At 48.5% G+C, this 14,918-nt stretch overlaps 1 protein-coding gene across 2 annotated transcripts; it reads left to right on the top strand.

Annotated features, from left to right (window-relative positions):
* Nucleotides 1-4,221: 4,221 nt before the first annotated feature.
* Nucleotides 4,222-11,096, top strand: GNPNAT1 (glucosamine-phosphate N-acetyltransferase 1). Of its 2 annotated transcripts, none has more exons than XM_056345975.1 (6): nt 4,222-4,344; nt 6,819-6,910; nt 7,704-7,766; nt 8,425-8,552; nt 9,054-9,115; nt 9,554-11,096. In XM_056345975.1, the coding sequence occupies exons 2-6, from the start codon at nt 6,835-6,837 to the stop codon at nt 9,699-9,701; spliced, it is 477 nt and encodes a 158-aa protein (XP_056201950.1). In that variant the 5' UTR covers nt 4,222-4,344; nt 6,819-6,834; the 3' UTR covers nt 9,702-11,096. The 2 variants fall into 2 exon arrangements, with proteins under 2 accessions (XP_056201950.1, XP_056201949.1); XM_056345974.1 differs by having other exon boundaries at nt 6,819-7,006.
* The last annotated feature ends 3,822 nt before the right edge of the window (nt 11,097-14,918 follow it).

The raw sequence follows: 14,918 nt of genomic DNA, 5'->3' as shown, positions 1-14,918 counted from the left end.
GTGCTTAATCTGATCCCAACTCCAGGGGGGGAGCTGATTCTATTTTACTTCTCATAAAATAGCCACATCCAAAGGAGGGTGAGAGCAATAAGTAAGTTTCTTACTGAAGCTACTTTTTTGCACTTTTTTAAAGCCCCATCTTGGACTCTGAGCTGGGATATTTGAGTATTAATGAGGCGTAATGTTGTTAGCCTTAGGCGGGGATTTTCTCCATTTAAAAAAAAAAAAAAAAGGTGTTTCTGGGCCATAGGGAGGAGAGACAAGAAAACCTGAAGACACTAAATATGTACTTTTTCCAGCCTCTGCAGACAGCAGGCTGGGGCTGCCTCTGCAAGGGGCAGCCTCTGCTTCCCTCTGGAAGCAATGGCTGGGGCAGAGGGCTGCAACACACCACAGGTGTCCTAACACTTCCCCTGCCCCTGCAGTTAGATTGTATCTGGCTTTGTGGCTAAAGATGGGATATTTATTTCCAGTGAGGAAGACATGGTCCAGATGCTCTTCTCCTTTCATAACTGCACTAACACTACAATAAACCCCAAAGAAATATCATTTCCCAGGTCCCAGGCAGCCATCTGGATGGTGGCAGAGCTTTGCCAAAGACTGCCAGGCTTCCTCTGTGACTTTATTAAGTTCAAGCAGGTATTTAGTTTCTCATTATCCACCCGTGGGCAACATTCGGGGAGACATGGCAGCATCTTTATTGCCTCTGGCAGAGAGATGGGGGTTAAGCGGCTGCCGAGCCCTCTGCAAAATCCAGGTGCCCAGAGCTGGTTTATGCAGCTCTTCCGCAGATATTTCCGCTGCTCGGGATTTACTGGTGGCTGGATACAGCCCAATCTACAAGAGGCAAAAAGAATCAGAGGCTGGTCCCAGGGTATACTGAGCCCCAAACATCTGTTTCCAAAACAGAATGTAAACAATTTTATTGTGGCAAGGATTTATTCATTCTTACTGCCTTGTGTCATACAGCCACAGGAGAGCCTTTTTCTCTCCTCATAAAGCAGGGTGTGTTTCAGACTCAAACATTTACATCAAGCAAGTGCTTCCTTTCCCATCTTTCTGACTGTCCCGCGGTCATGAATTTGCAATTTCCCTGCCTTGTGACTGTCTTGTTCCAGTGCTGGCAAATACAGAACAGCCAGAGGATATCACTTTGCTGGTTTGTTTTTTTCTTTTTTTTTCCTCTGCAACAAAATACACCGCAGTGGAACCAGCAGAGGAGATGAACGCATCCATGACACAAATGGAAATGAGTTATTTCAACTTTCCCCTTGCTCTTCAGCAGCGAAATCCTGGCCTCGGAGGTACTGGGGAGATTTATCTGTTTGCTGCTGTGAATCCTCACCGGCCCTAATCGCTTGACCTGTACAAAGCCACCAGGTGGGACTTGGAGATGTCTCATGGATATGTGAGAGCTCAGCAGCAGCCACATGCCTTTTGCCAAGCTTTTGGCAAGAAGCAAAGCCTGTTTCATGCGCGGACTCTCAGGAGCCTTTGCAAAGTGGCTGAGCCCCGACCCAGTTTCCTCTTGCTGGGTACGCTAATCTAATCCTTCCTGGCTGGCCACCTCTTCTTTAAAAGCCCATAAGAGCACCGCCACCTCCTTCCAATGTGGTTAAAATTAGAGAAAAAGCTTAAAACTTACCACATGGGAAGCGGGGTGGCTGAAAAACAGCTGGCCCCATTCTGCCCTGCCTGTGTGGTTGGCTCAGGTTTTGCCAGAGGGTTTTGAATGGGCCCTTGGGAGGGTGTAAAGAGCAAATCTTTGTGAGGGGTTAATCCTCTCATGACAGCAGCTCTTCTTCAAAGTATCTCTGGGTTCCTGAAATGGAAGAGGGTTTTGGAAGCACTGACAAGAGGCACTGTTCAGTTTAAGCCCCTCCATCAGGGCAGGTTTCTTAGCTCTCAGTTTGCAAATCCAGTTGCAGGCAGTATGTTCCCACCTCTGCTCACAGACTGGCAAATTCACCTTTCCTTGGGAAGGTTTTTCCATCCAGATCATTTCCCTGCTCTGGTTTAGACTCATGCTGCTACAAAATCCATGTGCAAAAAGGTTTCTGTCCTCAACCCAAGCCACAGTCAGTACCTGCAGTGGTTAATAGGACAGGACTAGTCTAAAGGGCTAAAAAACAGCCCTGCTGGGGCAAGGCAAGAGGTTTTACCAAACCAAAGGATTTTTTCCTCATTCTGCAATGTTATGCTGCAGCACAGTAGGGGCTCTGGCGGTCAGAAGTTGAGATACATGCACAGAGGATAGCGCCATTCAGCTATTAAATACCACGGGCCTGATGCATCTTCTGGGTCATTCCATTGTTGGATGGGAGGATGTATATGGATAAGTCTTGTCCAGAAAGACGTATTCCCCACACTGGTCCAGGACCTCGTCTCCGAGCCTCACTGGGGAGAGCTGGGCTGACACCATGTGGCCATGGCCTTGTTATGGCACGGGTTTTGTTTTTACTTTTCAGTGATTTAGGTGAAACACAAAATCTATCTCACATCCATAAAATCTTTCAATCAGGAAAAGGCACTGCGGAGGGGAGTAAAGCTAAACTGCCACCTGCCATTTTTCACACAGTGGAAATGTGTCCACACTCCCAGTTTGTGGGTTGTTTGGGGTTTTTTTCTGCACAGAAGTGAGACATGATGTTCGTTTTTTGTAGCATGAATAGGACCTTCCCAGTCCTCTCAACCCTTCAAAATGAAGGAAACAGAGAAGGAATAGGAGGGAAAAGCTCACATCCAGTTTGTAGCTCTCCCTTGTAATAAAAGGTTAATAGTCACAGTGATTCACCCATGCAGCCCCCAGCCCTGTTTCTGCTGGACAAGCATCGCCCCCAGATTTTGGGTGTGCCTGAGCCCAGGGAGGTTGGTGTGTGTCATCTGGTCACTCTGGGCCTGAAGAAGTAAAAACTAAGTAATGTTGATTGTTTCCATGGCAACAGTGATTCATTCTGAGGGTAGAGTAACACGGGGAAGAAACATGGAAAATGAAAATCATGTCTCAGAAGCACATTGTAGATTTATCTTGTTCAGCAAGGCTTCCTGCTCCATGCTGCATGCACGCCTTGACCTCAGCTATTTATAAAACAGCCTCTTAAGATGATCTCAGAGTTGGTTGGGTTTTTTCATTGGAAAGGAAGAAAAACCCTCACTCATGCCCTCTGCCAGCCTTGGAGGCTGATCAAGGTCTTGCCCAAAGGGAGTGATGGAGCCTCCAAAAGCAATCCCCCAGAGATGAAAATTATCAAAGTGAGGGATGCTTTCGTTACTAAAGCTGCTCCCACCTGCAATTCCTCAGGAGAAAGGAACCTGTGTATAGTCCTTTCATCTGAGCCATCCCTCCACAGCTACCTATGGGCCCCTCCGGAGCTGTGTCCAGCTCGGGGTTGGAGAGCAGCCCTCCAAAGGCACCGGGCAGCTTCCCAGAGGACCTCCGGAGGCCAAACCCCAGTGAAAACACCGGGAAAAGTATGCAGAGCAGCCAGCAAGGACAGCCTCCGAGCTGCCTGGCGTGTTGCTTCTGAAAACCATCACACAGACCCTCACTGACCTCACATGGTCTGAGCATCAGTTTTACCTTTCCCCCAGAAGCAAATGCAGCAGTCAGTCAAAATAAACACCAGTTATCTCTACAGGGAAGGCAGCCAGCTGAAAAAAAAAAGGCCTGCCAAGCCCAGCAGACACACACCCCCTCCCCACACCACGCTGAGGAGCGGGACTCCCACCACCCACGGAAGGGAGGAATCCTGCCTGCACTGAGGGGCACTGCCTGTTCCCCTGCCACCCGCCTGGCTCCTGGGAGGGATGCCAGTGCAGGGAGCCGGAGGGATTTTCCTTCAGGCGTCAAAACGCTGTCAGCCGGGGCAAATCCCTCTGCCTGCGCGCTCCCCAGGTGGAGCGAGGCAGCCGGGCCTGGCGCCCGGTTGCTCTCGCTGCCCTCACCCTTCACCCCGCCGAGCCCATCGGGGCAGCCGCCACGGTGAAACGGCCGTTCAGGCAGAGGAGCAGCGGGAGGGGCGGCGGGCTCGGCGGGGCTGCCCGGGCCGCGCACAACCGCACCCGCCATCTTGTCCCGCCTCCGCCGGCACGGCGCTACGCGCGCGCAGGGGCAGGGCCTCTCCCAGGGAGGGGGCGTGGCCGCACCCCCGCCGCCCAATCCGTGCGCGAGGGGGGGCTGTTCCCGAAGGTCGGAAGGCCGCGAAGCGGGGGCGGGGCCGGCGGTCGGTGATTGGCCGCGCGCTGGCGTGCGTGCGTGCCGGGCCACGCTCCCTTGCCACGTCCGTGCGGCGCCTGCGGTGGAGCCGGTGCGGGCGGCATTCGGCGCCGCGGCCTCGTGCACGGGTGAGTGCGAGCGGGACGGGGGCTGTGGAGGTGGCCCGGCTCCTCGGCGTCCCCCTCAGGAGTTGGGTGAGGGGCGGGCTAGCGGGGATGCCTCCGAGGGACTGGGAGGGACGTGCGCCTCCCCCCACGAGGGGCTGCGTGAAGGATGGGCCTGCGGGGCCCCTGCTGAGGGGGTGAGGGGACCCCCCTCCGCCCCCCCCCCTAAGGAGAGGCTGGGTGTGAGGTCAGGGACGCTCTGCTCCCCGAGCGGCTGGGTGTGAGGTGAGGGACACCCACCCCACCCCCCCCGTCATCCCCCCGAGCGGCTGGGTGTGAGGTGAGAGGACAGCACCCCGGGGGTGAGCTAAGGGGACCCTCGAAGGGCTGTGTGTGGGTTCCCACACCTGAGGGGCTGCTGCAGCTGAGAGCTGTGGGGCCCTCCCTCGGGGCCCTGTGGAAACCCCCTCGGGGCGGGGACAGCTTCAGGTGGGGACCCCGCCGGGGGCAGTGCGGGGCTGGCTCTGTCGCCCCATTCCCCTACGGCTGGGGAGCCGGGTGAGGTCTGACCGAGCAGCCCCCGGGGAGGGTCTTCCTCAGGCAGGCAGCAGATTCCGGGAGGAGCAGGCATACCGTGCTCCTTCACCGCCGACTTCCCGGAGCGGGGGAGGGTGTCCCGTGCGCGCAGGCACGGCCCCGTCCCGATGCTGACACGGGTGGGGAGCCCGGGATGCTCCGGCGGGGAGCCTTGGGGTGTGCACCAGGGCCAGCACCCGGGCTTGGAGTAAGCTCAGCAGGCCAGGAGGGGGAACCGGCTACCTATCGAAATAGGCCGGAGCTACCCTTCCTGGCCATGCCTTCATCCCTTTTTCTTTAACTGACCAGTGCATTTCTGTGGAGTAAGTCATATTCCGAACTCTAGAAAATGTGTGAAGCTTCGAACTTCATCCTGCTCCAGCTGTGCTGGCTGTAGTTTGGAAAATAACTGTTTAGTTTGTCACTAACTGCTTGGAGAGCATCAAAAAACTTTTATTTCCTTCAACAGGGCTTTTCTAGTATTGTGTGTGCTCGGTATTCTGTAATTCTAAGGTGAAATTAAATTTATTTTATTCTGTACAGGACACTATTTGAATGTTATGAATGCTCATGAATTCTAGGAAGGCTTTGTAATGGGACAGGGTAACAGCAATATGACAATAATTGAGATCTAGGAACAGAGATACCAGATGTATTGCTGGAACCAGGGAGACATCAGTTTTGCTTAGCAGTGACATAATTAATATGCTCGTGATGGGCTTGCAGTCCTCTGCACATATCAGTGTGACCTGATCGCTAAAGCTCCAGACTGGGGCTCAGAAGAAACGGATTTTCACTTCTGACTCTGTTGTCTGTGGAAATGTTTTTCTTTGCACTTTTCCCACTGTTTTATTTTACAAATTCTCATCCCATATGAATTTTCATTGTTGTTTAATTGCTCTGACAGCAAATTCTTTTAGTTTTATATGCAAGATTGAGATAAGAATGGGGGTTTAAAGGCCAGTGGATAACAGCAGGTGGCATAACAAAAATTTTGTGGGCTTTTTTTGATTTTTTTTTTTAATAGTTTCGAAGCTATTATGCTGCAGTTATGCTGAGATGCTTCATAGCTAACATCCTCTGTACTTTCTCAGGACAGCTTAACAGGGCTGCAAGATGCCTTATTTTGAAAAGCATCCCGAATACATTTTTCTTGTTGATGTTCATTTGGCCTGTCCAATAGTGTGATTACCATATCTTTTCTGGTACAGCTAAAATTCTAAATAATACACAATTCCCAGCATCTCTTTAATCATTAACTGTCATCTTGGCAGTTCTGTCTTACCTGTTAATGGACAATGAGGTGCTGCACTATACAGCTGAGATGGTATTAGATTTTGTAAATACGTAGAGCAAATGTGACCTCATGAGAAACACAGCACGAGCTTTAAGCATGTGTGCAGGCTGTTGTATCATCTGTGTTTTCATCTGTGTGATGTAGTGCCTTTTGGCTGAGCCACCCAATATTTATGTGATGGGACCAGTTGAAAAAAGTGTACTATTCTGCCAGTTTTAAATGAAACATCAATGCAAATGATCTCCTCTGTGCTCAGTAAACAGTATGTAGGGAGGTTTCTAGAGAATGTGAGATGCTTTCCTTTTCTGAGGGCTATAGGGGTTAAGTATCCTGGTGAATGCCTTATCTGCGTGGTTTTTTCCAAGAGAAAAAAAACTTCCTTGATGAACCCAAGTGCCATAAGTGCTCCGTGTTGACTTTTAGATAACATGGGGGTGACCTTTGTTTAACCCCACAGCTTAGTCTGGGGAAGGTTGAGGAGCTTCAATTGCAGATAAAGTGAACAGCAGCGCATTCACCTGTCCCAGGAACGTCATGTGGCACGGCATAACCAGGGGACAGCATATTTAGAGATTAAAACAAGAGCAAACCAAAATGTTCCTTACACATGTGCTTTCTGTTCCAGAACACTTGTTGCAGCCATGATGCCTGTTGCAACAGTGATGCCTGATGACACACCGATGTTTGACCCAAATATTCTGCATGAACTTGACTGGAGTGAGAACACAGTGACGTTTTCTCCTGCTATTTCTCCTTTAGATCCAGGAGATGGCCTAGTTTTAAGACCGCTTTGCACAGCTGATTTAAATCGAGGTAGAATCAATCCTGTTTAATGATTGCCACAAGTGAAAGCTGGGAGCTGAACTAGATAATATGTATTTCTGTGTGATCTCTCAACAGATTAGGATTGCTGATTTTATCTGATTTGGGTTATTTTTATCAGTAAGGAATTTGAGTGCTTGGCACCATGGATTGGTGCTGTGTTTGGGGGACCCTCGAAACTGGTTTTACTGTTATGTCATATCTTCCAAGTGATCCACAGCTTCCTATTCACCACACCTTTAGAGAGGGAGTACAGTTGTTCATACTGTTCCCTTTTACATAAAAATAATGTGAACCAGCATATTATTCTTAGTGCATGAAGACTTCAGTTCTTTAATGTGGACAAAAAGATTGTTCTGAACATACAGTTTAATACCACATCATTTCAGGCTTATACTTTTCTTGCTTGAATGTATGCATCTTCTGTGCTTGAGCTGCAGTTTGCTGCTGAGGCAGTAGCTGATTCTTAAGCATTGCTCAAGGCAGGAGTTTGATTTTAAGATTACAGTCTAGTTCTAGAATATGCAGAGTGTAGGCTTTTATGTACCACTGAGCTGGATGGTGCTGTGGGGATGTTAACTCTCCCAACAGCCCTGTCGGGTTCTTCTGTGCTATTTGGAGCTAATTGTGTCTCTGTCCCTCACTGAGGGTTGTTTGGTGTCTCCCCCCCACACTTCTTTTATAACAGGCTTTTTTAAGGTTCTGGGTCAGCTGACTGAAACTGGAGTTGCAAGCCCAGAGCAGTTTATCAGTGAGTATATCATTATTTGTGGCATTTCCATAGAGGTTGCTGGGAGCCAGAGGACACTGAAACTGACAGCAAATCTACTTGGGTGCAAGGCTCCCAACTGCCTGATGCCAAAGGGGTTTATTAGCTCAGTTCCCCTGAGGCAGCCTTTGGCACTCAGCATTGTCGCAGCTATCCCAAAGGGTTTCTTGGCAGGGACAGGCCTAAATTGTAATACCTGCTTTGGAGACTGAGCCTTAGACACCTGGCAGAAGGGACTACTGGGTGATGGCTTGTTTGGGCTGACTTACTGCAGCACCAGTAGCGAGGCAGAGGCTTGCCTTTGATCGCAGCTCAGTGGTGTCCTGAGGTTGCTTCACTGGTTTGACTGAGACATAAGAAAACTTAAAGGAGATACTGACAACTTTGTCACAATGCCTATCTGCAGAGATGCTGGGGAAAGAGGGCTCTCTTGGCAGCTAAGGAAAAGGAATGTGTTTAATTTCTGCTTTTTGCTGGTTGTGACTCTGGGGCTTTCAGGCGCTGGGGTCTTGGGTGCATCTTCCTTGTGATCCTGAACCCTGCAGTGATCTGCAGTCAGAATCTGTTGCAAGTGTTAGACTTCATAGCAATTTAATCTGAGATTAACAGTGGCTGTTCCACTGTCTGTCTGCTCCCACAGAAACCTTTGAGCACATGAAGAGATCTGGAGATTACTACGTTACTGTTGTAGAAGACACAAATCTTGGGCAGATTGTTGCTACAGCAACACTGGTTATAGAACATAAGTTCACTCACTCCTGTGCAAAGGTATATTCTCTTGCTGCAGCTGTAAAGTGAGGAGAAAGACCCTGTCCCCTGACTCCATGTATGATATTTTTATGGTGTTACTGTGTGATGAAGTACCTTTGACATTTTAAAGACTCTCCCATCCTTGCGTGCTCAGCTAAATAGTAAAAGGAAGCTTTGGCTTTTCTTAAAAAAGAGCAATTTTATGTCTGTTCCATTCTCCCTCACAGTGAGCTTTTGAACTAGTCAGACTTGGTTCTGACAGAGCAGATGGCTGAGGGTCTCGCTGCTGTGGAGTCCCAGCTAGATGTGTGAAAACGGGGAGCTAGAGACAAATCCCTTGGCAGGGAAAGTCTGTGGTGGGACTGCAGCTCCCACTTGCAAGGGGCATTACAAGCGTGTCAACTGCCAGAGGAGTTGTATCTGATTAGAAAGCAGAAAATCCAAGCGTGAAACGTGAAGCAGTAGGGAGACTAACACAACAGCTTTCTATTCGACTCACAGTTGCCTGTATTTTCACAGAGAGGAAGGATAGAAGATGTAGTAGTAAGCGGGGAGTGCAGAGGAAAGCAGCTTGGTAAACTGTAAGTATTTCACCACCTTTGCCATTCAACAGCAGGCAGGAAGCCCTTACTTACCTGGTCACTTCCTGTCCCCCCACCCTCCTGCGCTGATGGGTGCCAAAACACGCTGGCAAAGATCGCTCACCAGACCTATGGGACCAGGATTTTAGCTCTGCAGGGCGGATCTTCCCCAGCCAGACACATGAGAAGAATTTAGCCAGAAGGGATCACTAGCTGGCAGAGCACAAGCTGAGGTTGTTGTAACAGTGACCTAAAATTGTCTGCAAGACACTGGTGCTTACTTGCTATCGCAAGAAATAAGAACAGTCCTGTGTAGTAAGGGAAAAAAACGCAGAGTGCTGTAGAACTTCAGTATTGTAGGTCTGATAACTTAAGCTAGTTAAATGTTAATTGATGCAGCGTTCAGGGCTGTTTAACTGTTGGTTTTGTCTTTTGCAGATTAACGTCCACCCTTACGCTGCTAAGTAAGAGACTGAACTGTTACAAAATTACGCTCGAGTGTCTGCCAAAAAATGTGGATTTCTATAAGAAGTTTGGCTATTCAGTATCTGAAGAAAACTACATGTTTCAACGGTTCTTTAATTAAGAACTTCCAGTTTTTTGTTTTGCTTTTTTTTTTAAAGACTCTTGGTGGAGGAGCTTGTGCTACAAACATTCTCTTCGTGGAAAATTTCTATAGTTTATTGCTACAAATATAATGATCCCTATAAATAATTAACATCAAATGTGTAAATCATTAAAAAAAATTACTGACATTTTAGAAGGGTCCTCTGGGTTAGGAAATAAGCGCTTAGAACTAATTTTTACTACTGTTCAGTCTAAGTGAAGCTTTTTTTTGGTCTGAGTTACAAAGGACTCTTGTTAAAGGCATGGTTTTTAACCAAAGGTATATATTTTTATCTCAGATTTTTTCTTGCATTGTATTTTTCTAAAGATTTGTGCTTCTTTTTCTTGATAGCCAAAGTACAGCTCATGGGATTGTTCTGCCATCCGTACTTTGTGGAAGGATGATGTAGCTTGGGTGGGGATGATGCTTCTCTTATGCAGAATTAGCGATACAGAATGGGCATTTGTTCTGTTCTTTCCATGGAACCTCACTGAAGTGCTGTTGCTGTTATTAGTGTGTCTAAAGTTTTATAGGCACTATTTTCCAAAACTGAATTTGTTACTGTTTGTGCAAGTAGGGGAGAACCCTAATGGTGTATGCTGAAGCTGATGTTCCAAATCTAAAAATGGATGTGTACTTCTCACAGCAGGGGTCCTGCACTTTAGCTGATAACTTAGTTTTCAGGATAATGACTTTTTTTTTTTTTTCTGACAAAAAACCCAACAAACAAACTCAAACATGGTTTGCAACAGGGCAAAGATAACTGGGAAATGGGAATGTCTGGCAGAGGGTGCCCTGTCTCTAGTAGGGCTGGGGCTCTGGCTAGTACGTGATGGGAGTGTGGTTTGGGATTGGCAGTAGCGTGTTCAGCTTCACCCAGCGCACCTGGCCAGCAGGCTGTGGTTTTGCTGGTAATGGCTTATGCCTATGCCATAGCGAACCAGCAGGGAAATCCCCCGTCCTGTACTGAGGGATTGCTGCTTCTTTGGAGCATCCCTCTTGCTATAAGGTTGGATAAATAATTGTTAGCACTTTTGCCAGCAATGGCAAGCAAATAACATACAAAGCCCTAGTTTCAACAGTAGTGTTTTGTGCGAAGAGAGTGACAAATCCTACATCTATGAATAGGGCATTATAAATACATGGTTTGTACAGAACAGCCAGTCTTGTTTGTGAACAGTTGGGCCTTACAAAATGTTCGTTCATTGTGGTGTGGAGAGCTACTTTAAGCTGTGGTGGGGGTTCTATTTAATGTTCCTGATGGTACTCCACTCGATATAGTGTTTCTTTGGTGATGTCTGTTTTATTTATTGATTATTTTTAATAATAATAAAAAAAATCTTTAAGCTGAATAAATGAAGACTGCCAAATGTATCTAGTCTAGTTTTCACATTGCTGTGTTGTGCCTAGTGGCAGGTATCTACAGTGTGTACCTGTTGTCTTTCAGAACAGTACTGTCTGGCTACAAATACCTTCATTTTCCTTTCCCTAGACAAAAAAACCCAAACCACTTTTGGAGACTTGGTGTTGATTGTGGGCATCTTTGCCAGCATGACTTCACTGAAACAAGTGTTTTAAAGGACAGTCTTGGCTTGTGCTGGTGGCAGAGCCTTTGCCTGCAGGCATGAATGCCAGCCCAAGTACCTCTTCTCCAGCCAGAGGTGTGCATCTGAACAGCTGGATTGCTTACAGACACGGATGAGAGCGCAGGGCCACAGAGAAGGCCAGAGCAGGGCACATGTCCTGGTGCTGGGTAAGAGGTTTCTAACCCATTTTATGCTCAGCAGGCCTGCAGGTAGGCCTGGCACCCTGTTTTCTCAGGGGTGCTCTCCCTTGAGGGAAAGCAGATGTCCTGGTTTTGGCTGAGATAGTTAATTTTCATCCTGGTAGCTGATACAGTGCTGGTTTGGATTTAGGCTGAGAATAATGTTGGTAATACACTGATGGTTTAGTTGTTGCTAACTGTATATGAAGTCAAAGCCTTCTCAGGCCCTGCCAGCTAGCAGGCTGGGAGGCACAAGGAGGAGGGGACACTGCTAGGACAGCTGACCCCAACTGGCCACAGGGCTGTCCCCTACCACAAGATGTCATGCTCAGCATACAAACTGGGGGAAAGCTGGCTGGGCATCGGTTGGTGAGTGGTGAGCAGCTGCTTTGTATTTTCCGTATCTTTTAATTATTATTTTCTTCCTTTTCTGTCCCATTAAACTGTCTTTACCTCAACCCATGAGTTTTCTCACTTTTACCCTTCTGCTTGTCCTCCTCTGGCCAGCTGGGGTGGGGGAAGTGAGTGGCTGGGGTTAAACCCTGACAGCAGGGCTTCCCCCTGGCATGCTCTGTTGACAGAGCATCTACCTCAGAACTAATTTTATAAAATCAGCTACAGCTTTCTGCTGGCCCAAGTTTTCTTGCCTTTGATAGTTTTAGTGAACTCTGAATTTCCACTGATTTCAAGTGTATTATTTAAATACTATGGTATCTACACCATCTAAATAGCTCCAGGCCTTCATTGTTAGGAGTTAATGAAAAAATTAGTACAAGTGAGGAGCAGGTGCTTGTACCCAGCTTAGATCATTGTAAAACAAATGAACTGGGTTGAAAGCTTGGTTCTGTGGCTGGATGACAATGCCTCATCAGCAGCCTTTAGCTCTGAAGAGCTCTTTGTTCCATAGCTGAGGTGACATGTGCAACCTCGGCAGGCCACCACCCCTATGCAAACAGCCATTCCAGCAGCTGTGTTGTGAGAAGAAAGGCACTGTCACCTGCTGCATCACGCTGCCAGGCTGGCTGATGGGTACACCCTTCTACTGGCAGGGTCATGGGTGAGCTGCAGAGCAGGGACCAGCCTCAGGAACAGAGGCAGGGGAAGAAGCATTGGCTGGCAAACACACTACACCAAGACAGGAACGTCTCAAACACCACAGTGGTTCCAGGCAGCTGGAAGAACACTTGCTAGTATGCAAGGAAATGTTCTTCTAAACTGTCACCGCTCCCAGGAACGTGGCACAAGTAACAGCATTCAACAGCAACAGGGGGTATTAAGAATTCTAAGCTGAAGAAGCCCTGTTAATTTTTCTATACTACAATCAGGTCAAGAAAAAAGAGCAAGATCTCCCACTCCCAGGGAACAAAGGAATGAAGGATCTTGTCAGAAATCCCCGAGGATCGGAGAAGCTGTTATGTGCAATGCAATAGACCAAAATGACTGTAGAAGGCAGCAGTATGGGATCATGGCAAACATTTAAAAAAAAAAAAATGCTGGAAAAGCCTTAGTCATGAAGCCTGTAAGTTCGGGAGAGTTTCCCCAAGGAAGCACCAGGACCCCAGTGAGGTAACAGAACCAGATTACACATGAACAAGCTTCTCTGACAGAGGATATTTAGATGAATCAAGCATTCTCCCATCTGTGTTTTGTCTCTACTCCTTCCCAAGGGAGCTGAAATAGAAAGCAGTTTTATGCAGAAATTCTGATTCCCATCCTTGTTTCGTCAGAAGCTTGTAGCTGCCAGTATTTGGTGAGCTGTGCAGAGATGGACATGCACAAACCCTGCCACAGCCATGTGGCAGCCTCATGGGGCAAGGGGGGAGACATCACCAAAGCATTTCCCAACAGCCCCAGAAACATTCTTTTAAAGAGATCAGTTACCAGCACATAATAAACCCTACAACTGCAAAACCAGCACCACATGCTCAACTTGTCAGTGTTGAGCTGACTGGCTGTAGTTCTTAAGGAGCTAAGTGTCACACTTTCTTTTTCAAGCTGAAAGTTTCCTGACTAAAGCATCATGGTTTTTAAAGATTTTTTTTCCTTCCCCTGGAGGATTTGCACTGTTCCCTCACTGATGTAGGCAGCAGTAAAAGGAAAGTGCTGCTCAACAGTGGTTCATCCTCACTGAAGCTGTAAGTCCTCCCCACACACAGCACTGCAGGGCCTTCACCTTCCACATGAGAAGAGGTTACTGGGCTATAAAGCCTCACCCTGGTGTCCTGGCTCAGCTCAAAGCCCTGACTCACTGCAGCAGGATTTCCTCCTCAGATGCTGCCACCATCTGTTCTAGCAGCAGGCTTCAACCCAGGCAGTGGTTTTCAAACCAGAACCCGCTAGCTACTTGTAAGAGCCTTGACACAGGCCAAGAGCTCAGGCTTGCTCCAGAGGGATAGCTCCTCCACAAGCCTTCCAAGGAGCTGCAAGACAAGGCAGAGGATCCCCAGCTAAGCAAAGATCAGCAAGTCACAGATGCAGGTCAACCTGCCTCGATTACACAAAGTGAGACAGAACTCCTACAGAGTAAACAAGATGCTGGGCAATCCTTCAGCAAAAGGCACCATCAGAAGAAATCCCCAGTACAAAACAGCTTCACTGTTCAGCTTCCTGCCTTCAAATTCAAAGGTACCTGCCCTCACAGTCCCCCCCAGCAGTGGTTTCTCCCACACACACACCCAAGTCTGCCCTGGTGAAGCCGCACCTGGAGTGCTGTGTCCAGTGTGAGCTCCCCAGTTCCAGAGAGAGGGGGAACTGCTGGAGAGGGGCCAGCGGAGGCTACAAAGATGATGAGGGGACGGGAGCATCTCCCTGGTGAGGACAGGCGAGAGCTGGGGCTGTTGAGCCTGGAGAGAAGACTGAGAGGGGATCTCATCAATGCCTACAAATATCTTAGGGGCGAGCGCCAAGAAGACGCAGTGAGCCCGGGTCTTCTCAGCAGTGCCCAGCGCCAGGACAAGGGGCAACGGGCACACGCTGCAACACAGGGAGTTCCACCTGAATGTGAGGAAAAACGTCTTTACCGTGAGGGTGCCAGAGCGCTGGGCCGGGCCGCCCAGAGAGGCGGTGGGGTCTCCTTCTCTGGAGACATCCAAACCCGCCTGGGCTGTGCAGCCCACTCTAGGAGACCCTGCTTGAGCAGGGGGTGGGCTGGGTGAGCTCCAGAGGTCCCTTCCAGCCCCACCAGGCCAGGATACCAAGGCTGACAGAGGACATTAGCCATTGGCACACAGCCATAGTGCTGTACAGGGAGACAGCTGGGTGCTCGGATCCTCAAATGTCTTTTATATTCATTCAACTCCTTTGAGCCTACCTGTTCCCTGTTAAAACAGAGTCTAATTACAAGCTCAGATTTCCCCAAAACACAAAGTTCTTCTAACAGCTTCGTAATTTGCTCAGTCACCACAGCGCTCTAAAGCGGCCACCATTTCATT

Source organism: Falco biarmicus, chromosome 7 (genome assembly GCF_023638135.1).
Source record: "Falco biarmicus isolate bFalBia1 chromosome 7, bFalBia1.pri, whole genome shotgun sequence".
In the NCBI taxonomy this organism is placed as follows: Eukaryota; Metazoa; Chordata; class Aves; order Falconiformes; family Falconidae; genus Falco; species Falco biarmicus.
Note: the sequence above shows the minus strand (reverse complement) of the source record. Positions and strands in the feature narration are given on the sequence as shown.